Source organism: Lates calcarifer, linkage group LG8 (genome assembly GCF_001640805.2).
Source record: "Lates calcarifer isolate ASB-BC8 linkage group LG8, TLL_Latcal_v3, whole genome shotgun sequence".
In the NCBI taxonomy this organism is placed as follows: Eukaryota; Metazoa; Chordata; class Actinopteri; family Centropomidae; genus Lates; species Lates calcarifer.
The window spans coordinates 5946185-5973108 of NC_066840.1; the positions used below are offsets into that span (position 1 = coordinate 5946185).

A 26924-nucleotide genomic window follows, 5' to 3' on the forward strand; every position below is an offset into this window, starting at 1 on the left:
GAAACCACTGTTCTAGGGATGGTGGAGAGAGAGAGCGAGCTCCGTCTGACAGACAGAGAGCTGTGATTTGAGCTTAGCTATTGGCCGGAGAAGAAAGACACTGAGAATATGTGTTGTTGGCAAAGCAGAGGGCAAACAACCTCAGACATCTCAGATGGAAAGGGAAATATGCATTTCCAGAGTGTTTTAGATTATGGGCTGTCATTGTTTTATCCTGTGCTTATGTTTTTTTATACAGCAATACACCATTGTCCGAAACAATTTGCCTTATGGACAATGATGCTCATCTTCTCGTGTCCTACATTTACTTTTCCTAATCACTATGGACTCTACTCCAAACATGCATCTTTCCAGCAGTCTTAAGATGTCTCCTCTCCTTTTGCTTGAGGCTATTTTAGGGTTGCAAAACCACAGAGATGGTTTCTGCATAGCGGATGGAATTAAAGAAAACCAAGATGCTACTTTTCGACAATTGAAAATCACTCGCAGAGAAAAGAGTCATTCAGCAAATGAGTTTGTGTTAGCTGAGAGGAGAAAAAACAAAAACAAGAATCAACAGTGTTGTTGTTTCGCAGACTTAGTTCTGCGGTCTCTCGTGGTCTCTGTGTTGAGAGGAGATCTAAGCTATCAGTTAACAAAAATGACTTAAACACAGACTTCCCGCAGCACCTACACACACTCACATAAACAACTTCCAAACATGAGAGCAGAATAATGGAAGGGGAAAACGGGTTGGCAGCGAGGGATGACACGGGAGAAGAGAGAGAGAGAGAAAGAGAGAGAGGTAGACCAATGCAAACAGGATAAAATATTCTAATAAGATAAGCGCGGAGTACAGCCGAGGAGGGATGAGTGTCTGCGTTTGGAGATGCACGGAGCGGACTAATTGAGATGAATAAATGAATATATCAGCTTCATCTAGCAGCGACGGGTTCAGCCGTAACCAATGGTAACCATTCACTCGTGTGGCCACGTGAACAGCCCTCCCTCTCAAAGAAAATCCTCGTGCCCCCCCACCCCACCGTCCACCTCCCCCTTCGCCCAAACAACCCCCCTCCCTCCTCCCCTCCCTCCACTCTAAACAAACTCCTCTGTAATAAACGAAAGGCAATAACCAGTGACAATAACGCTGTGCCTGCTAACCCTCTCTGAATGAAATATCCAAAGGAGAAGTAGCAGAGGCAGCCTGGATAGATTTGCAAAGCAAGCAGAAAGTCATATATTACACCGGCACTCTAATAAACACTGGGCTATATTCACTCACAGAGGGGGGTTAAATCTCCTTATCCCAGGCCATGCTGCTTCACCGGTGCTAACCTGACCTGTTAGCAGGGTTTAGTTTGAAAATGAAATCCGTTAAGGCTTACTGATTAGCTGCTTAAAACTCTAAAAGGCAACATCAATGACAACTACTCTGAGTCAATCCACAGCTGACTTTCTGTGTGAATCAGATTCTTCATGAATTCATAATTTACTATTTGAAAAACATGGATGATTATGTAACAACGTAAAAAGAAATGATAAAACTGACTCCTTCTCAGCTGTTTTTTGAGCTTTTATGTTTTCTTTATACATACTATAGCATTTAAAATGGGACAGACAGAAATGTTTGCCAACAATAATAATTACTTCAGGTTCTGTAAGTGATTTTAATTTTTAATGCATTAAAACAATGTGTCCTTTGTTCTTTACTGATGATGACAAGTATGTGGGAGAGTCTGTAATTGATGTAAATGGAAAATCTTGCACAGTGTCTCTTGCTTGTAATTAAAATATTTTAGTGTGATTTAACAGAGGGAGGTTACCAGATGTGAACAGTTATCGTTCCTCAACATAAAATTCATGTAATTGCAAGTTAGAAATGTGTGAGTTATTTGCATCTCTATAATCTGACAATCAAAATGCCTTTGTCTTTTTTCAAAATACATCACTGACAAATTTGACTGCTTTTTTCCCCCCCAAGTGGCTGTGATTTGATTATGGTAATTTTATATTAACTCTAAAACATGACATTTAACACTTTTTCCCTCATAATCAGACTGTTATTGCGCTTAATTCAAACCTGCCAGTGTTTATATCTATATGACTGTGCACAAGCATCCACTTATATGTGTGTTCATGCTCTTGTGCTCACTTGCATTATTACTGCGAGTACCTGCGTGGGAGCCCGCGTGTGCACATATGTTGGAGCGTTTACATCCTCACAAATGTAGGGCAGGGGAGGATCTTGTGATCTGCTGCAGCCGGGCCAGGGATTTCAAACTAGACCTTCAACTCTCCCAAGGGCAAATGAGAAGAGAAGAAGAGGCTGACTTGGTAAGCAAAAGTAGATAGCGTTGGGTGCGTTGGATGTCCAATGAAGGAGAATTCCTTGGAGGGGAATTGGAAGGATGGAAGGGTGTATAATGTGTAGGATGTTATAGCAAGGAAAATAAATAAGGCAGCGATACAGAAGGGGAGCCCACGCTAAAGAGCATGAATGTTAGTGATATGCAACACGCATCCTCACCTTAATCCTGTCAGGTGTGAGCATCGCAGAGAGATCATCCCACGGTGTCAAATGCTTGTCAGATATATTCTTAGGTATATATTAGGTATTGTTTTTCAAAGGCTGGGTCAGCACCAATGTGCAAACAAGTCAGGAAATAAATGCAGCTTTTCCATTACCAATTTTTCCTTGAATAATAAAGTGCTTATCATTCCAAAAAAAAAAAAAAAACAGTGGAGGAAGTTCCACTGGACACTAAGCGATAATAGAAACAGCTTTAGCGTTTGCTGCAAAGTGGTATTATGTATTACACCGAGGCAATCATCTGGAGGTGAGATAGTGTGTGCTCCACTGCAGCAGTATTCTGGTGGGGAAGTCGGTGTGTGTCAGAGTCCACGATGGTACACTAAGATGGAGAGTGACAGCTGTCAGGAGGGATCAGGCTTACCCTGCCCGCTACACAGGAAATCAAGGGAGAAGAGGAGCGCATGACGACAGGCCGATTCTGTTTACCGCCTCATGGCCTCACCCTTATATAGAACAGAGACTCACTGGCCCGGCTAACCACTGAAAAACATATCACTGAGCAGTCATGGTACATTATTTCAATGAGGGGCGAATGGGAGAGAAAATGGAGGGGCGTTTTTTTGGCTCTACTGAGGACATATAAGGACTGTCTGTATATATATATATACGTGTTGGGTATGTATGCTTGTCCCTTCACTCTCTTTCCCGCTCTGTTGCTCATTTTCTCCATTATATTTCCTTCGCCTTAAAAGCCTCCTGTCTAAAATCACTTCTCTCCTGACTCTAACCCCTAAACACAGCACAGCCATTTTCCTCACAAACAGCTCATTCCATATCCTGTGTTTAGACAACGCAATGAAATACAACCAGTTTGTTCACTCATACACACGGATGTGGGAAGGTGTATGTATATGTGTGTATACATAGGGGGTTGGGGGTGCTGATGGACAGCACAACCTGGTGCTGGGTCTGGGGTTTAGATCAGTGCAGGGTTATCATTACTGACCTCCTGCTGTGTTTCCGTGACCCCTTGCCCATGAGTTTTGACCTTTAACCACCCCACCCCCCAACCCCTCCGTGACTCCTGTCAGAGTCAGGCCGGTATGGACGGGACCAAGTGGATGGGATCCCCTGCGGTGACACCAAGGCATGGGACACACACATAAACAAATACACACACACACACACACACACACCATTTGTTGCTTACTTTACCCCACACCTTTTGTTGCTTATTCTACCCTGAGCAGAAGCAGCAGGGTGGGGGGTTGGGTGAGGTTGGAATGATCAAGGAAAAGACAAACGGAGCCGTGGAGTCAGAGTGCATACCGGGGGTGGACAAGAAAGGGTCTGCTGGAAGATTCAGAGGAATGTCCAATCCCTATGCATCTTCTTCTCATCTCACTCTGGGATCTGCCACGTTCGACCGTTAATCAGGTCAGATAAGCCAGGTCTTTATAGGCCGAGCAGATTTACACCGCTCTGCTGGCCGGCTGGACTGTATTCCCAGCAGAGACGGTGGGATAACGCACTCACATCTTTTAGGCGGGGATAAGCTGGCCTAAAGGGTCTTCAACGCTCACACAAATACACACACAAACAGAGACTGTGGACTCTATTGAACAGGAAAAGCAGGAAAAGTGTGCTCAGCATAGAGGTGCTCGCCGTCCCTCTCCTGCTCTCACACAAAAAACACACACATATTACACACATACAGCAACCACCCATGGCCATTATCTAAATGATAGATGAAGTGTGTCATGGTGTATGCACAGGCTGCAGTGGAATAAATAAAGCAAACTCTTCCTGTTGCAAAGGACAACAACATTAACATAATACCAAGACAAATACTACATCCGATTACTGCTGACGCGAGAATGTTACAGTATATGAGCCTAATAATGATCCACCATCAGGCTGGATCCTACATGAACAGCCTCCCTCGTGAAGGATTTACAACTGCAACTCTAGTTATGAGTTCACAGTCTGAAACACTATGTAGTGAGTGTTAAGTATTCTTAACACTTGCATAATACACAGCAATGCACTCAGCAAGAATGTTGTTATACGGAAGAGACACCACAGAGTGTTGTATTGAAGCAAATTCAACCTAAAGTAAAGTTGATGTTTTCGCTTTGATGTGGGATCACACTGTAGTAAGGATGCATGCCCACGCACATGTCACTGATAGAGTTAGTTAAAATATTTATGATGTAATCAGGAGACAATATGTGGAGCAGGCGCCCGCTAACAGCCGGCTCGGAAAAGTTTGAGCAGACGCCGAAAATGCCCAAGGTGTTTTCAAAAGACATGTGGGTGTAATAAAGCTCAAAGAAATATTTCTTAAAGTCCACATGATATGTTGCCACAGGAACGTCCCCCCACCCCAAAAAAAAAAGAAAAAAATTGAAAAAAAATGTCGCTTGATAACATCACAAGCTTCATGCTTCCCTGCGCTCTGGCTTTGAGGGCGAGTTCACCAATATCGATTGAACTGCTGCAGATCAAAAGAAAAACATATGTGAGATTTAATTTAGCGTGGACTTTCCCTTCAGAAGCAGATTATATAAACAGGTTATTTTTTGAGAGTAAAACATACTGTAGCTTGTTTTTCGTTTAAGATTGGAGAAAAGAAACTTTCCATCCTCTCAGGCGTTTCAGAAAGATATGAAGTTAAATCATCCAACCAGGCATTATTTCCATATTTGGGAAAAAATGTGATCGCGATATGATTAATATTAAGAGTTTAATGGCTACTTTAACATACTGAAATGTTATTTATGTCAGAGTAGATGTAATAGTATTATATATTATGCTTCATAAGAGGAGTAGATTGGTTTTGGATCCGTTTTTTTCTACTGGCCTGGAGTGCCACTATTGATTTCTCTCTGTGCCAGCAGTTCTTAAAGGAAAGCTTGTTGCATGATAGTTTAGACATTTCATCTCTAATGTCAGGATCATCTCTGATCATTTCATTGATTTAGAGCAGAATTAATCACAGATGCGGCAGAGCCCCCCAGCTGACAGTTTCCTTAGAACAGATCATCAACCACAACACATGTTATGATTTTAGAAAACCGTTCAAGTCATTCCAGGAAATGCAGGAAATGACTAACTGAAGTAAAAATTAGATAAGTAACATCTAGAATAACAGTGTTTTTTGCATTACGAACGTGAGCTGCAGTATGTTAGCTTCTGCAGCTACTGGGCTAACAAGATGGAGAAACAGCATTAACAATTCCCTGCAATGTCTGTGGCATCTCCAGGCCTTTTTGTTCCTTCTGAGGATTTAAACAGATTACATTTTCATTTTTTTTACAAAAGATAAGTATTTTCCAAAAACAGTTTGGCACTGTTTTTAGCAAACCTTGCTCAAACAGGAATAAACAATGCATTTGCTGGGGACTATTTTCAGTTACAGATTAATACACATTCAGTGCCTTAACATGCCAGAACACTGTATGTGGGATTCACTCAAAAATAATCTACAGTTCTAAATTCATTTTATTGAAGGTACATGTCACCCAGAGCAACAGTGTGGCTCACTGATGTATTTTTAATAGTTTTTGGACAGTGTAACAGTAAAGATAACGCTTCTGTGTTGTCTCTGTTTGAAGTCTTTGGGAGTTTGAACTGGAGGATTTTGATGAGCAGGATGCCAAACCTCTGATGCTGGTAAGACTAGAATCCAAAGACGACTTAAAATAGTTTGGAGTGAATTGTTACATGGTGTTAATTTTAATCTCTGAATATGTCAAGACTGCACCTCATATCCAGATTCTTATTTATACTTAATTTCCCTGAGGGAGTCACCCCAAGGGATCAATAAAGTCTAATCTAAGTCTAAGTCTAAGTCTAAGTCTTAATTCAGGTATGGGCAGTGAATGTCAGCAATTAAATGAGGACCGTTGAGTTTGAAGCCTGAATGCTCCTCGAATCCCCAGAGGCCTTACCTCCTAATCTTCAGTGAGTCACATTTGACATACATTATTCATTAACAGTTGAACTACAGTGCTTTTCATATCTCTGTGATATGCTGAAGGGTTTTAATTTCATTGACTGTAACCCACTGATATCCTAAAGTCCTCAGCATGGCGCACAACTATGCCAAGATCCTGAAAGAGAAGCAGCAGTAGGCACCCAGCTCCAAAGTGCTCTGCCTACAAAAGGTGATGATTGAGGTTGTTCCCACAGTCCTGTGGGGCCTCTGGGTGCTTCCACCTCGCCCCCTCATAAACATTCCATCCCAGCAGCTCAGCAAACTGCTTGATGTTGTTACACCTTCTCCCACTCCATCAGGGATGACACGGTCCTGCCTATCCTAGCAGTGATCAGGCAGACATACCCACACAAGATCCTGGTGAACAGGAACAAGAGCTTTGCACCTGTGCTGCTCACTAAAACTCTGGCTGTGGCAGAGGAACAGATTTGTGGGGTGTTTCAGCCCCAGAGCCCCAAAGTGTCGGCTCATCTGACACCTGCCACCCAACCTCCTGCCACCACCTGTGAGGAGAAGCCAACATCCAGTCCAGAGATACACTGTGCTGTGGTTCCAGCTCCACTGACACGCCCTGCTGAACCTGCATCTGTGACTATGGTTCAGGTCAAGGAGAATGGAAGTGGAAAACCCAGCCCGGAGTACAACCCCAAACCCTCTAGGGAACCAGACTCTGTAGTAGTAGCTTCTCTGACTCTGACTCTGTCCCCTCCTGGTCATCATCCAGTCATTACTGCAGTGTAGGATGGCTTGACTACCAGCCAAATCAACCAACACAAAGTCCAGAGACAAACTCTGCTGTGTTGCCACCCCCCCCCCCCACCCCCCACCCCCCACTGAACCTGCTCCCATTACTAATGTGCAAGACAGGGAGAATGAAATGAAAGGCCTGGAGCAGGACCAGAAGCCCACCAGAGAGCCAGACTCTGCAATGGTTCAAGCTTCACCAGCTCCTTTCAGCTCTCCTCTTGAACCTGTTCATTGTTGTAGATCACTCAAAAGTCAACATGGCTAAGGAGAAGAGAGCACTGGGCTTCATCCACAGGATCCTTCAACCACTGTGGCTGCTTTGTAGCCACATAATCTGACTAATTGTCCTAATGTATTAAATAAACGCATTTAAATTAAAACAGAAAATAAATGTGGTCAATTATTTAAATGCTCGTCTGTTTAAAGTACAAAAACTGTTTAGGAATGTGGAATCTTTTTTTCATTCGCAATGCTCAAGGGTAGATAAAACATTATAGATTTTCCAGGTTTTGTTTGTTGTTGTTTCTCTTCTTACACACCATCTACTTTGTGCAAATCAAGACATATTGGTGGTATATAATTTTAACTGCAAAACTATTGATCAATAGTCACCCAAAATATTACCCATAATAAGCTAGCAACAATAAATTTCCCAGAAACATGCTCTGTTTAAAAAGTAAGGGAGTGTGTCAACATATATTTTGTAAGAGGACATATTTACAGCCTTTACTTCAGTAAATATAGCCATACCACGAAGCAGAAATATCAGTGACAAGAGATGATGCTACATTAAAAATGTATACTTGAGTAAAAAAAACAACAAAAAAACATAATATTATAAGTAAAAAGTATCATGACTAAAAATAATCATTATGCAGAATAACTTCTTTATAAATTGTGTGTTAGGTGATACCTCATTTTACAGGTCTGTAATTTATTACTAATTTCCAAGGACCTTTATCACTTGTTTATCATTGAAAATTTAAGTGTCCATATATGTTAAACTGCTTTGCCAGGATGTGAAACTACCCTGTTCTGTTTTACATTATTGCATATCTGCCTGACCTGCTGTGCACTGTCTAAAAGACTCTCTAGGTTACACTGGCAATTAACTGGAAGTAATTAAATGTGTGCCAACTGGACCCTGTCTCTTATTTTCCCTACAGTAGAACCAAAATACACAGTTCTTCTAAGGAAGCTGCTCTGAAATTATATGTAACTGCTCTTAAATTACAGACTCATAAAATGAAGGTTTACCTCATTTTATGATATTACATAATTCCATTATTATTAGTGCTGTGAAGCTGACTGAGGTATAGCTAATGTTAACCACAGCACAGTTATAGTACAATATGTTTCTCTGAAAAAAGCAAAGAAGAAGAACAGCATCAAATGGAATTATTTAAGTAAAGCACATCATAATTGTACACGAGTACAGAACATAAATGTAGTCCACCACTGAAGAAGATGGGACTTTTTTGCCAAACACATGCTCCAAAATGAAAGAAAGAAGTCAACAGTCTAGGTTGCCAGTTTGAGTCCTGTACCAACAGGGAAAACTTCCTCCCTATACACCAAATACCACTGCACCATAAGCAAGGCACATCATGTCCCAAGCCACTTGTTGCTATGGAGCTGCTGCGGCAACCATTAAAATACCGTTTTACTCGGAGACTCCCAGGTGTGACTGTGTGTAACTGGGTGTGAAGCAGGGATCATTATATATATAGATTGTTCAGTCAGCCTTCTCTGGTTGAATGAAGGTTAAGAAGCTGAATATCAACAATAAATCATCTTCTCTGACAAACTTACAGGTGATGTAGTAGTTGACGTTCCTCTTGAACTCCAGGCCCATGTAGTTGGGGCTGAACTCCTGGAATTTGATGGTGAACTTGATGTCCTTCTCTGGTTTGTTGCAGTTGACCAGGACGTTAGGATCGAGGACTGTACTGCAGCTCTCCGCCTGCTCCCTCTTCACCAAGTACAGCTTGTAGTACTCATAGTCTCTGCCTTGGTCCGCTTTGGGACAGATGATGTCCAGCTTGTCCCCGATGTCTGGGTAGATCACCAGGCCTTTTCCAGCCAGAAATCTGGGGGACAGGAAAAAAAGGAGACAAACTGTTACTAACACATAATAAAGGAAGTCTGGAAAAGCAGTCGCATATTTCAGTAATAGTTTATACAGTCTTAATACTTTGAGCTACAGGAGTTATGGGTTTAGATTTGTCTGGCATGGGCTTTTAGGCAGAGCGTAGTTAATTTGGCCTCACAAAAACACTACATGTAGCAGCTTGACATTGTTCAGTGTTACTCGACAGAGCGTTTCACACAAATCCTCTAAAGTTCCTTTTCATACTTGGATCCGAATCAAAGCATACCAAAAGTTTGCAAAGAGGGAAACAAGATGGCCAAGCACAAAATGGCTGCCACAGAATTGCTACAGAATGGCTACAGATAGGATTACTTCTAAAGAATGCCACGGTTTCTTTTTTTCATATTTTTGGAGCTCCATATAAGACATGTGCTTCAATATAAAATCTCTGCTGCTTGTACTTCAGAGGTCAGAGTTTCTGGAGGAGAACAATGCGCAGCGGTCAGTCAAGAGGTTATGGCTTCCTGGTTCATCTTCCCTCTGCCATGATCATCTATTGGAGGATTAAGATAATCCATCTGGCCTTACTGTACCTCTCCACCTCGCTCTCTGCTGCCAACTCAATCAGATCAGCTCTTGTTCTCTTTTATTCACTAAAGGTGGGGAACAGGAGGAGACCCAGTGAGCGTGTGTAAGTGTGTGTGAAGAGAGGGGGCGGGGGCACACTGAGTACTTGCAGTGTGTTTGGGCAGTGGTGTGTATGTTTATGCAGGTCTGCATGTGTGTGTATGTGTGCTAGTCAGTCAGCAAAATGGGCTGAGGTTGCGGTCTGATGGGGGGGCAGACGGGCTGAATCATTGTTCTGGACTTGTTTGAGGCTTAAAATGTCAACATGGTTCAGCTCTGCTGTCCCAGTTAGCCAAGCATTAACCCAGACAGCCGGACTGACCACGGGTGTGTTTACGTACGTGTGTGTATGTGTGTGTGTGTGTGTGTGTCGTGGTCGCAGACAGTGAGCACAGCAGCGGGGCTATCTGCTAGATCTGCCCATGCCAGCGGATTTAAGCAGGATTTAGCGGCGCGCAATGCATTTGTTGTTCTTTCTGATCCCTCGCGTTTTAACAAGACATCAGGGGCTGGGCCCCTCTGTGTCTCTCTCTGTTGCTCCCTTCTTTTTCTCTCAGAGTGTAATCTCACCTTATCTGCAGCCCCTCATTTCATCATCACACACATCATTTCACCACTAAATAACTGACTCTTCAGACTGGATGGGAGGACGCTGATGCCTCCTGAAAGAGACTGATAGGGCAGTGTGTGAGTGTGTGTGTGGGGTGGGCTTATGATCGCCATCCCTCCTCCTCTGATGTTAAACACTGGCAAACAGCCAACCATTGTAAGAAACGATCATTTAAAAAGTCCAATTTTCTGAAGAAATACCCCCCATGAAAATGAACATGATTGGATTAAGGCCTTTTCAACATTCATGGGCATTATTCTTGGACAGGGGCATTACCAAATAAATGACTTCATTTACTAAAGAGATAAATGCAAAATGAAATTTGCAAAACGGTCAAAATCCTGTCCGTCAATCCTCCACCCCACCTCCTTTTTTTTTTTTTTTTAGCTGAATATGATGTCATGAAAGGATGTGCGGGTAGGGGCTCTCGTACAAGGCTTGGAAGCGGGTGAGACGTTATTTCCCCGCTATTGTCTGATGCTCATGGGGGCGAGGCGCGGGGCTGGGGGTGAGGGGAGGGGTTGCGCTAATTCAAGGGCCGATAAGAGAGAGAATGTGGGATATCCTTTGTCCTACCTCTCCCAACAATTTGCTGGTTTTCAGCGCCGACACTCTGCATATGCTCATATGTGTGTGTGCATGTGTGTATGTAAGCGTCCATATGTTTTTATGTGTGCGTGCCTGTGTGTGTACGTGTGTGTGTGTGTGTGTGTGTGTGTGTGTGTGCGCACTCTATGCCTGGCTACACGTGCATGTGTCTATGAAGACATGGACACAATCATTCTCTAATTGGATCTACAAGATGCATCAGTGAGGCATAAACAAGTTTCCATGGCAACATTAGGCTTTGTTGCTGACCACCCCCTCTCCTCCCCACCTTCTCTCTACCCCCCCATACCCCCCCCCAATCTCAGCCCCTCTATTTCTACTCCCAAATCTCATTCCCTCTTGCTTTATCCTTCCCTCTCATTCACCTCCTCAACATCTCCCTCATTCTGTTTTCTCTCACACCCCTACCCCACCCTCTCCATCCACCCCCTCACTCCCACCCTCCCCGTCTCTCTCTACACACACAAAAAACACCTACAGAAAAACAAGCGTGAAAACCAGAAGGGAAAAAAGAAAGAGCAGGCAAACATCACAATTAAACCTTGATTTGTTTCACTCAACAAGTAGGTGTTTTCTATTTTCTGTTTCTTTGTCGGGAAATTGTTGGCAACTTTTTTTTTTCATAACGTTCTGTTTCAAAAGTGTTAAAAATCCTGAAAAGCCTACCTCTCAAATAAAACAATGAGCCTCACACCCCACTTCCCTGTTTTACAACCCATTTATTTGATTATCAAAGCGAGCCGCAACAATTTAGATGAATAATTAAGATTTCCAAAATCTTAATATCTTAATATCCCTGAAGGATTTAATCACAAGCCGGCCCCTGTCATTGATTCAATTTTCCAAGCAGGCCTCCTATTTGGCGGTTAGATAGCTATCCTAAGTGAATTCTCCGCTTCTGTTTCCCAGCCTTTGTTAACTGTCTGCTATAATGAGGCTCTGGCTGCTGTGGAGGTCTGGAAGCGCCATCGCAGATGGGAAAGAAGCAACATAAAAGAAATAGGGCAGCAATTAGTGTTTAGCCCAGTTTAAAAGCCCTCCACTTGGCAAGCTGCGGCCCAGCTCCAGTCCAGGATGTGAAACTAAACTGGTGGGCTGGGATTTTGTCTCCCGTTTGTCTCTCTGTTGGCTTAATCAGCGCCACTCCGGTGCTACACACAGCCACGCAATGGAGAGGAGGAGACGAGTGACTGAAGATTATTGTACTTTTGAGGAGGTCGAAAGGGAAAAAGGGGGGAACAGGGAGGTTGAATTGCATCTTTCATTCATGTTGTCTGGAGACTTTATAAGACCTGTTGATGAAAGAAGTTTGAGAGCACAGAGGAAGAGCCGTGCAGATACAAATGATGTTTCTGGGAAATGACCCTGAACGCGAGAGAGCCTTTATCCCCCTCATGTCAAACGAGGTGGATCTGCCTGAACCAAACAAAATAAAGAGAATCATTTTCAAAACAACCAAATGAGGTTGGTTTTGTTTCATCTGGATGGCTCCACAGCGTGCTCAATCCTGTAAAGAGCTTATACAAACAGACCTACGCTACAGCACAGCGGAGAGAGAACAGAAAACAACGGAGCAGAGGAAAAGAGAGGCGAGAGGAGAACCCCCTCCTCTTTCTTTTTACATTCCACTGGTGAATATGAGCACATGATCTCACATATGCTACACCCCCCACCACCACCACCACCACCACCTCCTCATACACACACACATGGATGTGAGAGCACACAAAAGCCCTGTGGGGTGCATCCTAGACCTTCCCAGCCCAACTTCCCAGCCACCCCTATTCAGGCTGCCTTGCCCTCACCGACTTTCATATAAAACGCCGCCTACACTAAGGCCCACTCAAAGCCCCTTACAGAGCCTCAAACCAGCCCTTCCCCCCCACCAAGTTCTCCACCCCCGTCCAGTCAACTTAGGCCTCTGCCCCGAGCATTGCACTGGCAGGCAGCCTCGACCGCTGAATGAATGGACCCGAGACACAGGAACTGTGAGAGAAAGAGGCAGAGACGGCTCATATCAACAGAATGGTGTCAAATTGATTTGTTCCTCCTGTGCAGCAGCATGAACATGCCATACATATCAATTAAAATCAATTATCCACAACTACGAATACAGGGCAATCCATCTCTACCAGGCGAACATGCCAACGGCCCAGAAGCAGGTACTACTTCCTCTCCCTGTCTGATTTCTGCTGCCGCACAGTCAATCTTTTTCTCTCCTCCTCTCTGGCCTTTAAAGCACACAAGTGCACCACGTAAAAACAAACACACATACACACACTCCGCACACAATCATCACCACAACAGGTACTCTATTCCCTTCGCTATCAGCGTGGTAATTATCACGCCAGGCAAAGTGTTCCCTCACCAATTACCATTTCTCTCTTACATTATCCACAAAATCCATGTGGCTGCTTGCCTCCTGTTATTACAGACGTCACTTTCCATACGGTGGCCATATTTACAGCCGTCTCAATCAATATTCCATAGGCTTGCAGTTCGGGCAGATTTTATGACTTCTCATGAAACATTACAGTAATTCATCCGCATGACAGGGTTACACTTAAGTCTGTAAAGAGCACAAAGCTGTGTTATGCAAAGAGTATTGTAGCTGAGCTCTTGTGTAATATATATAGTGGTGGGGATTTAAAGCTTCACTTGCCTGAGGCTGTCTATGTTTTGTGTAATCACAGGCTACAAACACATCCTGTTCTCATTCAAGTCAATCAATATTAAATAATTGTCTGGTAGCTGGGACTGTTTCAGCCTTAAACTGCTTTCAGATCCATCAAGATAGAGCCACACGCTCACTCGGGCTCACAATGGAAACATTCAAACAGCAGCTTCTGAAATGGCTTCAGTCTTGATATGTGGTTCCACTGAGATCCACTGAGCGCTGTTGACACAGTGTGATCATTTCATACTTGGGAGAAAGGCACGTATCATCAAACTGTCAGTGTGTTTGTAAGGCTCCAGAGAAATTCACCACATCTATAATGCTGTTGAGCCGTGTGAACTGTCAGCTATATGACTAACAGGTCTGGAGCAAGCCCGAACCATCTCCCCCTAGCGTCTGAATCGGCGCCTTGGGAAGGTGAGCCGGTCATAGGTCTGCGCTCGTCGGCGGCGGCTCAACCCCGGCGCTTGTATACATAGCTGGCTTCTGTCAGGCTGTCGCAGGGGCAGATGTTCTTAGGAAGGCCTGACTATAAACACACATACATAAACACACGCCCCGAAGTGTACACACACCGATTTCCTCACATGTCAGACACGGTAAACAAGTCGCCTCAATGCTAGTGTGGGCCACACACACACACACACACACACAGGGAGAGAGAGAGAGAGAGAGAGAGAAACACACACACACGAACAAACACAAGGATCCTGAAATTAAGCAAAACAAGGCCCATCTGGCTCCAGAACTGTTTAGCAAAGCAGGAAGGATTTGACCCTTATTATAGAAAAGCAGGACAAACTCGCCAACGGGTAGTGGTATTGGATAAACTATAAACTCAATCCAAGTTTCATTTAAACTCCAGTAAGCTAGACTTGGCAACAGTGACTTGCTGAAAAGCAGAGAGCTCAGTATTTTCCCTCCGGGCTGTCCCCATTAGAGGGACATAAATGAAGATGTCAGAGGCAAAAAAGACAGACAGAATATCCTGAATTCCACCCCGCAGAGAACTGCTTTTGTACGTGTGAACACAGACACCCTCTCTCTCTCTCACAGACACAGACAAACACACACTAGCTTCAGTTAGCTCAGTCAACAGGCTGGCATGCACAGCAAATCAGATTCAGCGTGACTCATAACAGTTGCACACAGGCGAGTTACAACACACACATACACACGCGCGCGTACGTGTGAGCACGGCTGACACACACCTCTCATGTTCACCAAACAAGCTCTGTATGCTTGCCCTCGATCACTGTCACATGAGGGGTTAGCATCGCACTGTTTGCGGCCATAATGAGCTAACAAGATGACACCCAGATGGCCTTGCCACAAGGAGGACAGAAGTGGACGTTGTTGCTAGACGAACAGGCTGAAGAGGACTGTTGAGCGAGAGGAGTGTCAGAAGTCATTAGGGAGGAGAAAGAGCATAATCTGTTTCTTCTTATGGCCTCTGTGGTTTCCGTCAGTGCCGAGCCCATCCCTCTCTAAGAGCAGGGGAGTTAAACGAGCATGGGTGTATGCGGTTGTGATTGAACGTCATCCACGGTATCACTGACAGCGAGAGAAGGCCCAGACTGTTGCTCTCTGCGTCTCCACCTATTCATCCTGGAGCCCAGGGACTGAGCTCTTCCAGCTGGAGGGATGGGAGGGAGAAAAGAGGAGAGGAGAGGAACTAAGATTTGGCTTGGCTAGACGAGAGCACTTGGGTCAGTTTCAGCTCGAGTTTAGGCCTCACTCTGGGGTCGCTCTGTGACCCAAACACACTCAAGCCTCTTTTCCTCCTCCCCTAGTTCCTTCCCTGGCCACGACACAACACACACACACAAATGCACAAACACGTCCACAATCACATACACACACAGCCAGCTGCCTCCCATCACTGAGGAGCAGCCACAGATGGGCTCTGCATGCTCCGTAAAGATCTCTCCACAGGCCCAGTCTACAGTCGCTGCCAAACCCGCCTGGCCCGAGCCCACTGTATGTGTGAGCTGTTTGTGCGACTGTGTGTGCACATATACGTGTGTCCATACATGCCTGAGTGGGTGTGTGTGTTAGCGTGCCAGACACCCCAAACGTGCCAGAGTTGGTGTGTGTGTCAGAGTGTGTGTGTGTGTGTGTGTGTGTGTGGTGGTCGGGAAGCTGGACAGTCCTAGAGAGAGGAATCCCCCAGGACTAAGAGCTGCAGAGCAAAGAGTCAAGAGCTGGACCAGGATGCAAGGTTGTAATCAGTGCTGAGCAGAGCAGGAGGGGAGAGAAAGCAGGAGAACCTCCTGCACGAACAATAGCATCTCTCACACTCACCCGATTGTGTTTCACTCCCACTTGGGAGAGCGACGAAGAAACTAGAGAGAAAAAGAATCATAACCATTATCAAACCCACGCAGCTTGCCCGGGTTGTTAACCAGCGGCCATTTTCTGCTCTGTATCTCCAACCCCATTGATAAGCCCTCAGAAAGAATTTCTCAGAAAAACCAGCCCTTTAATGTTGCTACTCAATCAGCACATCACATGTACTAATAAACACACACACACACCAACACCCTACACTCACACAGCTCCATATTATACACTGGTTATTTAAATTCTGTTTGGCTTAGATAGAGCGGGTCATGGTTAAATTCAATTTTTAACAATTGCCCTCCTATCTCAGCATGGTTAAAAATTAGTCGAGGGATTGCAGTTTTAGAGTAATGAGGCAAAGTGAAAAGCTCATTGAGGATGAGAGACAGGCGACGGTTTGTAACTAAAGTTAGCTAATTTTTCTAACTCGTGCTCAGAATGAGCTGGCTCCCAGACACACCGGGGGGTGTCTGAGAGCTGTATTTTGGCACTGGCACATCTGGGAATCAAATCAGCGAAGACATCTCGCGCAAACAAAACTGACACCCACAACTAATGAGACTTTTCTTGAAGGGAAGGTTTGACGTTGTGAGAAGTATGGTCGTTTGCATTCCTCCCAAGGAGTTAGATGAGAAAATTGATAGCACTGTGCAGCACAAAAGGAGCCACATAGCTTAGCTTAGCATAAAGCTCTACTTGAAGGCAACAGAATCCGCCTACGAGTACTGCCTGTAACACCATAATGTGTCATTTTTACACTTTGGTTTTTGTACAGATAAAATAAATGTAATATAACATGTTAATTAATAGATTTAGAGGTGCTAATAGGTTGGGTTTTTTTATCACCTGTTGACAGAGCCAAGTTAGCTGTTTCTAGTCTTCAAGCTTCTTTATAGTTAACCTACAGACATGAGAGTTATATCAATCTTCTCATCTAACTTTTGGCCAGAAAGCTAATACGTGCATTTCCTTTAAAAGCTATTTATTTTTTGCCTGCCCCCACCCTTCCAGAGAGCAGCCTGTCCTCTTTCAGGATATAGAAATGAACTCCTTCCCGTTTGAATTTTATAGCAACGCTTTACGATCAAAGGGGAGCTGAATCAATACTTTATGAGTCTGTATGTTGTTAACAGGTGTTAATACGACACAGCTACAGAGAGTCTGGAATACTGGAGAGAAACCAAAGCCTTCCTGGAAGAACAAAGGGAAGACATGGTGCACAGAAAGCAAATCAATCAATCTCTGCCAGAGCACGTCTGGCTTTGACAGCACGGTTCTGAACCCAGAAGTAAAAGATAGCACGCAGCAAAGTTCAAAATACTTTCATTGTTCATCTGTCAGTGTGAAAGACAATTGCAAGGGAGAGGGAGGGAAAATACTAACACAATATTTATCTTGCGTCCCCTTCCCTCCTGACTCACTCTTTCTTAATGTATTCCTGTTATTGTGAGGAGCGCTAGGAGATGGATGGGTAGAGGAGTCCAGTAGGTGATATGTGTCTGCTACAAGCACAGTGCAGTCACTCACACATTTCCCCTGTCTCCAGTCTCAAGCAACGGCAATAATTCAGTCACCAACAAACAGCGCCGAGGCTTTTTTTTTTTTTTTTTTTTTTTTTGGCATTTCAATTGTCGGTGGTTGGTGGTTTTTCTTCTGCATTGTTCTTGAAACTGCTTCCCTGGGAAACTGGGAAAGTCAAACAGCTGACGAGATGTCACCTCATGAACTCTCTCTTCAGTTTCACACACTCACAAACAGCCACGTCGGCGTTCTGACACACACTCTCCCTCTCAACCATTCTCTTTTTTCTCCTCGCGCACACACACACAAACACACACGCAATTCTAAGGATCCCTCATCAACTGCTCGTCAAGCTCAATGGCACACAGCGCTGTCCAAACAGGCCGTGAGCTGCAGCTTCGGCCTCACATAACTGTTGCCTTTCAAGACTGGTGACTCTTGATCATATCATGTCAGACATGTGAGTCTTATGATGGCTGCTGGCCTCCTCCTCAGTCACAAGTCACGGTAAAAGCTCACAGTAAATCTGGGGGATTTGCAAAGAGTGTGAACACATTCCTCCTAACTTAGTTTTTCATTTAGCCTACAGGAGCCAGAGCTTGAGAGGACGTGTGTGGTGCAATAAAACTTAGCTTTAACAGTCATTTCCCTGTAGCGATACCTGTTCGCTGTGCAAGCCCATACCTGGGCCTCACACAAGCCTGTTGTGACTGGTCATGTGGTGCTATATGGGGAGCATGTATGACCTGAGGAATTATCCTGTGTTCCAACAAGGACATATGTATGCATGCACGAGCGCACGTACACACACACACATACACTACTGTCTAAACACATACACACACATTCTTTAAAAGCCAACAGTAGCGAAACAAGAGAAGATAGGCCTCCCTGTGTGCAACTGACAGAGTGAATTACACGGTGAGCTAAAACACTAGCTTCCTGTCTCACACAACAGCACTGGATGGCTTTCAGATGGATTTCGCTGAATCTTGTACAAACAGTGAGTCAATATCAGGGTAATGGCCAATCATTGAGGAGGAACAATTCACAAGTGATTTGCGGAGAAAATGTGTGTTTGGGGCACTTTGCACCACAGTCTGTCACCAAGCCATAACAAGGGCACTCTGCCAATAGGTTCCATTTGCAGGGCTTGACAACAGATCTGTATGCAGATATCTGAATATTCCTGAGCCCTTAATATGTGCAGTGATTTGATATTCCTCATCACACAAGCTTCAGAGAAAAAAAAAAATTCCACTGATGAAAAGCTGATAATTCTGTCTCTAACGATTCAGGAAGCCATGAAATCAATGACAAATTTGTGTTATGAGCAAACGTACAAGACATTTTAATCCTTCAGCACTTTGCCTCTGATATTTATGTCTGTCGCCAGCACTTTCATTATCATAAAGCGTGTTTAATATTTCTCAGCTGTGTGAGAGGAGCGCCACACTACAGATGATTGAGTGCACTAGATTTAGTGGCTCTTTCTGTCTCTCCTTGTCTTTCTCCAGCTGTGTCCACGTACTTCAGGACCTATACACACGACAGAGTCGACCGGGAGAAGGGGCAACAGAGAGTAGAAGAGGAGGAGGAGGAGGGAGGGGAGGAAGCACTGTGCAAGCACTGAGGACATGGTGCCAACCAGAGAGGCCCACCGTGCCTCAGTCCCATCTCTCCAGCTGAGGGCTTTGATTCGCCTGATTGTCTCCAATATTGAGACACACAATAAACACAACACTTGGCGTCCATTTGCAATTCTAATCAGTCCCTCTCAACTGGCCTGGACAACCCAGCTACAGCCCTCTGGGATATCACTCATCTGACTGCAAAATAATGACACAATCATCGCCATGGCTACGCTCCTACTGCAGCCCATGAGCAGCAGCACAGAGAGGATATTAATACACAGGAGTGCTCAGAGGACTAAATGAATTAGCCAGGAGATTAGTTAGATACCAGGTTAATGAATGTGCCACGCAGGCAACTTCCCCCGTCTAGCATTTGGGGAACGTTCACACCCCTCCTCCCCCAGAAATCACTAGTGGCAAAATAGGCAAGCTAGCAGGTCCACACCTGCTTCTGCAGGGCGTGCTGCAACAGGATTTCAATAAACCATCAAACATCAACATGAAATCTGACTATGTAAACTCAAGTCAATTGTTTCTTGATAAGGCAGGAAGTTGCAAACTTCAGCACTATCTGATTTTGACGTGCTGTAAAGTGATGATAAACTACCATGCAGGCTGTGATATGATCGTTATCCACCATAAAAGTCTGTGCTTATGTTGAACTATGTGAGATAGTTTCTTTTTCCGGATGTTAACAATCATAAATCAATGCAAATTATGCAGTTTAAGATAAGCAAAAAAAGATAAGAGAGGTTTTATCTTTAACAAACTGTCCCAAAATCATACATCTGTGAATTATAAAAGCCCATCTGTTGGCTTTTCCGGTGCTGTTTTCATTGACTTGACAACATGATGGTAATAGATGCTTGCAGATAAATGAGAGCAAAGTGACATGCAATCATCCACGTTTTAGCAGCCTTGATGTATTTGCTTTAACAGTCAGCCGGAAGATGAGAAACTCAAATTTATTTCAGAAAATAACAGGCACATCTTATGAAACTGGTTATTTGACTTGCAAATCGTTCAGATGATTCATAACGGCGTCCGTGCTTGTCTGCCCTCGTTTTCAAGTGAGCACGGGAGCATGCCTGTGTCCAAGAGTGTGTGAGAGTGTGTGTGTATGTGTCGACACTTGCACAGACATGTGAATGACAGGCTGTCAGTGAAAGAAATGTCATTATCTGGCTGATGGCTGTGTGAGCTGTGACCAGGGGCAGGGTCACATTACTAGTAGGGAGTTGACACTCTGTGGACAGGAAACATTACTTTCTGATTTCCCTCAAGAGGGGAAACACTCTTGTCACAATCTGCACTGCTACTGTTCAACCTCATTTAAAGGTTATTTCAATATGATAGAAAAGTGTGTGTCTGTGTGTGTGTGTGTGTGTGTGTGCAGGACGCTCATGACAATAACATGAGAGATACTTATCTAAAAGCCTTTTTTTTTTACAGGAGACATTTCTTTAAAATAACATAGTGGGGATTTATTTTCTTTGTTCATCAGGTCTTGAAAAGAGGAGTTCTGCTAAACCTCTCCCCTCCCTGTCCTTAGCCTTTGACTTTTTCTGTGTAACAACAATACAGAGGTTTTAGTTCAGTGTCCTGCAGTCGATCTGTTAGGGCGCTGATAAGAGAAGCTGATGGATAGGTTTAATCAGCCAAGCCCAGGGATCAAGACCAAGGGACAGATCAATCAAATGCTGTGTGGTTTATAAAAGAAACAGCTTTTCAGTGTCACAGGGGTCTCTGTCGGCCCTTTTTCCGCTGAGGGAAGAAACCAATATTAGCTCAGTGAGCTAAATATAAAAAAAAAAAGAAAGAAAGAAAAAAATAGAGGAAGTATCTTAGATAATTGTGTTGAAAACTGTGCTAACTAACGTGACTAAAATAATAAGCCAAATACAGTGGGGGAAAAAAAACTCAGTAGAAATGAAAAAGGCACATCTGTAATCAGTATACAGAGACTATTAAACTCCAGCGGCAACTCTCTGACTAAGCATAAAGCTAAATGTCCCTGGTCTCTAACATACTAAACACCTCCTGACATAAACTGAAATAAAACTCCAGCTAAACCCCTCCTGAATCATAGAAACTGAAACGAAACCTGCACAGAAATCCAAAGAGAATAGAAAGACAAAAAAAGAAAAAAAAAAATCTGAAAACTATCTACACCAAACAAACAATAGATCTCCATATAAGAGAGCACCAGACGCTGTTATAACTAGGACACGGCAGTCTTTTTAATACACAGCTGCCTTCTGTGTCTTAAAAGCAGCTTCTTATCAGAGTATTTGAGTGACATGTCTATTCTCTGCTTACAATCTCAGCTCATGATTGTAGAAGACAGCTACACATGTCCTATCCAATCCAAGACAAATTAGTTGCTCTTTCTTTCCTCCCTTGGATGGGAGATCTTATCCAGGCGGACATGCTTAAGTTGTCAGTGGGTTTCTAAAACCCATATTGAACAGCATATTGACTGATGCAATCGCCGAGACACACATCATTAGGCTCATTAACAGTGAATGTAAAAGGGGAGGACGGCCTAACTGCTGTAGCGGGAATCTGTGTCTCCTCTGATAACACTCGCCTTTAACAAGCTGAGCGCAGGCAAGATGCAGGCTGTCGGTATTAAAATGAAATGTGTGTGTGTGATGTTCGTGCTAATAAATAGCTTGTTTGACATGATGCTATTCTCATTCACACAGTTTGCTCTGTGATAACCGGGCGGATTGTGGCCTCGTAAAGACGCTCCATGTGTTGTTTTAGGAAGCCATTACAAACTGGGCCGTCTCCATTACAAGGGCTATCTGATCATTATTACCGCCATCTGTAAGGCACACTCAAACCTTAATCTGCACAAGCCAACCACAGCTGACTCCTGAGCTAGTGAACACACACACGCACACACACAGAGACATCCACACTACCTTCCGCTGTGATATATGTGTGTATGTGTATGTCCAAACGTGACACAGCAGCTGTTCCCTCGTCACATTGCGGCTCTCGGGTCAACACGTTTTAGTCCAGCCTACTTAAGCGACGCTGAGCGGGAGCGCCACAATCCTGTTGAAGCCACCGACTCACAAGTCTCTGTGCGAGGCGGAACCCCAACACCCGTGCAATGCAATCGCAATCTCCCAGCCAGAGCTGCCCGCACCCTTCAAAGGCTCATCACAGGACACACATCTAATGCAGAAGGAAGGCCGGTTAAAGCCTCAGCCAGGCACACTGCTTTGAAGGGACTGCTCCAGCCCCTCCAATAGGAGCCAAATCATTTCCCTTCCTCTCTACCGTTCCATTGTGTGAGAGAGGTGCACCAAGCCGCTTCTATTTGGTGGCCGCATGTGGGGCGCCTTCAAGGATCACGCCACTCCATTCCAGAGCAGGGCCACTACAGGAAATGAGACTCTCCCGGATGCACAGGGGCTTTTCGACAATAAATATATTCATGCATTCATGTATATTTCAAATAAGAATTTGACTCAGCCCGCATAATGCACATGCAAGGTTCCGACATTGAGATTCTTGACATGCACGAGGTGCTACAATCAGAAGTGTATAAATAGATCAGAAAATGCAGCAAACAGAGCTACTAAAAGCAGCAACACAGGCCTGGGCCTGACGCGGAGAAAGGACTCACAGAGGTTTGTCTGCAAAAGAAAAGCTTTCATCTCAGAGACAGGAGAGGAGAGGAGAGGAGTGATGTGGTGGAGGTTCAGGCTGTCATGTTTCACAGTAGGGGACTTGAGAGACAGATGAGGAGAATAGCTAAAAGTAGTCAAAGTTTTCAGTGCAGGGGGAAAATGGAAGATGAGACGGCAGAGCACAGAACAGCGCACCACATTAAGATTAGCGAGTTAAAATCACAGTGTGAAATATAATATTTCAGAGCTTTTAGAGGAAAAACTACCACAGTTACTCATTAAAGCGAGTCAGCGCAATGCCTTCGGTCTCATTCCCAGCATAGTTCATAAAGCGAGCGGAGAGGTTTAGGATATTGCGTTTGCTTTAGCAGACCTTCACTCCTATTTCCAATATCGGAGAGATGAGAGGCTTCCATGGCCAAGCACATCATGGGGGAGAATAAACACACATCTAATGGGAAACATGTGTGTGAGAGATGAAACGGCCTCCCTCATATGAATAGGATGAAATATAGACCTGCGTCCTGCCGCGCTCCAATCACAGCCGTAAGAATTCAGCGTGGAGAGGAAACGGCAGACCCCCGACAGGCTCTCTCACTCAACACACACAAGCTGCCAATATGGCCATTCTGGAGCGGATTCATGTGGAGGCCAGAGTCTGACAGTGACATCTCCATTCACTCTAGAATTCTTTTTCTCTTCCCAACATGCATGGACATGGACACACACACACACACACACACACAGAGCCAGAGGCCATAGGAGGAGGAGCAGTGCTGGGGCATAAAAAAGCCTTTCTCCCTGCCGTGGGTCTCTGTGGGGTTTAGTATGGCATTATGGGAAGATTAGACTTTAGAGTGCTCTACTATCTGATGTCATTGTTGGTTTTACGTTGTCTGGATGGCTTGTGGAACTCGGACCTAATGGCAGCCACATTTCTCTCCAAACAAAATGCTCGGGGTTACAAGTTGTGATTGATTGCAGGTTCCTATTGTATCTGTCTGGTATGGCTCTATTGGAAGAAGAATTAGTCAGACAAAAACTCATGGAAAACGCTCCACATCTGACTCCATCAATCAAGTCAGCAATCAAAATAATTCAATTAAGAGACTTAAATCCCGCTGGCTTACGAGTCCCTGCTCCAATAGCCCAGAGACAAACTCAATTTACTGACAATCCATACATGATAGCATTAACTCCACTTTAAGGCTCAAATCTTTTTCCATTACTTACATTTTCTAAATATCAAGGGAAATGCAAAGGAAATAGCTGAGTTATACTGTTTACTTAGGGAGAGGACAACTCTGAAAAAATTAAATAAACAAGAGTAACTTCAAATACATAATGAAATTGCAGACAGGCTGTCCAGACAACTAAACTAATTTGCAATTTGTTTAGAAGGAGACTTATTTGCAAAACACAAGAAACTTTAGAAATGTTTTTTATAGATCTAGTAAATGGCCGTACATCAGAGATGCAGGATTGTGGAGAGACTGGGAGAGGGAGGTTGCTGAATATGTGTGTAATTGTCTTTTTCCCCCCGTTTCCGAGGTGTGAAAGGGAATGCAGGGTTGCACTGGGGTGTCCCAGGGAGAGGCGATTGAAGCGTCAGTCACAGCTGCCACACAGAGCCCCGGCGAGCAGCAAATCCCAGGCCCGGCCCTCGCGGGCGGAGGGGCCGGGGCCGGGCCTGGGAGCAGCGGGAGTCCCACAGGCCTTTTCTTCCAACTCCTCTCACCAGCACAAGGGGGACCGGGATCACGCTGGGAGTTTGCTTAGAAAAGGCTGAGCCAAGGCTTGGCAGAATGGGTTAACGGAGGCATGCATACACTTACACACACTCACACACACACTCGCACACAAACTCAAATGCTTTTCGGGCTCTTGCCTGTGGGCATGGTGGGAAAAAAAAAGATGAAGTAGGGGGGAAAAAAAATAAAAGATAAATCAAACTTCCAGTTAACATCTGAAAATTTGGGACGCACATTTACAGACACACACACAGAGAACGAGCAAGAAAGGAACTGCTCGGGCTAGATTACCGGAGAAATGAGTGGTTTTTGCTTGATGCCTGGGGAGACTAATGGTGGTAAAGTCCTGAGGATTATACACTGTGCCATTTCCATGCTCCCCCTAATAGTCTCCATGTCTTGCCTCTGTATGCCATAGATGGATTATGATGCTTTATAATTAACATGGGGAGGGGGGTTGTTACAGACCGCCCATCTGCCACGCTGACACACTTACGGGGGGTATCCCTTGGGAAAAGGGGGCTGCTACCACACTATTCCATTACTTTATCATTCTATCATTCTATTATCCTACCACTCCATTCAATTACACTGTCACTCCATTAGTGTACTCATAACAGTGAACAAAGAGCTCCATGATGATCATTAATGATATGCTCAGGGATGGTCGGGTATGGTCATGCTTCATCCAGTCTCTACTTGTAAAATATTATCTGTTACAAAAGTAAAGCTCGCTTTGGTTCCACTTAAGGAGCCACAGGTAGTTCAACTGTTCCCACAAGAAATGTATATGAATTATATTATATTATATTATATTATATTATATTATATTATATTATATTATATTATATTATATTATATTATATTATATTATATTAATGTTGAGTGTTAAATTATTTATGGAACAGAAATAATATTTTTCTGTAGGACATGAAAATCCATTCTTAATCTTTTGAGTTTGACAAAAGTTTGACAATGAAAAATCTTAAGTCAAAGTCCATTTTTCTGCATTTATCGTGTTCTTCTCAGAAAATGGAGTATTCCTCATAAGAAGACAAAAAAAGCAAGAATTTAAATTACTAGTGAAGCTAGTAGGTGAACTGTGAGATTCTTTTTTTGTCTGCTACTACTTTTTGTAATTTTGTAAAAAGCTGGTAAAACTGCTAGTAAAGCTAGTAAGTGGACCTTAAGTCAAGACTTTTTGCATGATACATGTCTAATATATTTTCCTCAATTTTGTTGATGTACACAGCTCCAGAAAGAGTTATACTCAAACTTCTTAAATTTTCTAGATGTTGTTAAAAGGTCCAGGAAAAAAGCAAGTAAAATTACCAGTAAGGCCAGTAAGTGGACTCTGAGTTAAGATATTGTGTCTAAAATATTTTTTTGAGTTTTGCAGATGTGGTTGAAATCTCCAGAAAAAGTTTGTAAAATTACTACTGAAGCTAGTAAGGGGACCTTGAGTCGTTTTTTCTAGTTTCTTTCTAGTAATTTTTTTAGATGCAGTTGAGAGTTTTTTAAATCCCAGTAAAGCTAGTAAGTGCACTTTGAGTTAAGATTTTTTTGTCTTAAATTTTTGTAGCTGTGAAAGCTCCTGAAAAAGCTGGTAAATTTACTAACAGAGCTGGTAAGTGGATCCTGAGTTTAGATTCTATTTCTTTCTCTGTTTTTCAGCAGTAAAAAAGCAAGAAAAAGTTGTCTACCCTTGCATCATAATTTATATCACAACCTCACTCTCTGAGCAAAACCACAACAGGAATCCTGGTCCTATCCTATTCATTTTTGTGTCATTATTTGTTGGGATCCATCATCCCCTTCCCCAAAGCCTTGGCACAGTAAATTCAAACTTTCCCACAAAAGTCTTTGGAGTGCCACAAACTGGGGGAAAACAGATCCCTCGCTGCCTGTATGCCGGTGACAACTCATGACGTCTTGTAGTGCAGCTGGCTGTTAAGGTTGCCTGCCCGCTGTTTGGGCCTGGCGACTGATGAGGTCTGCCTCCACAGCACAGAGGGGTTCTCTGAGAAAGAGTTAAGTCTATGAGGTCAGTCCAGAGGAGGAGGTTACGAGTTCCCGAGTCGGAGCCGCAGGGGTAATGGTTTTAGAGATGGCTGTCACACAGATCCGTTCCACTGTCCAACACCACCGCTG

General features: G+C 43.9%; 1 protein-coding gene across 1 annotated transcript in view; it reads right to left on the reverse strand.

Annotated features, from left to right (window-relative positions):
• efnb1 (ephrin-B1) overlaps positions 1 to 26924 on the reverse strand; it is a 60019-nt gene that overhangs the window by 25819 nt on the left and 7276 nt on the right. The window contains exon 2 of the mRNA XM_051072183.1: positions 9075 to 9352. Coding sequence (XP_050928140.1) covers positions 9075 to 9352 — 278 coding nt within the window. The remainder of the gene's footprint in view (positions 1 to 9074; positions 9353 to 26924) is intronic.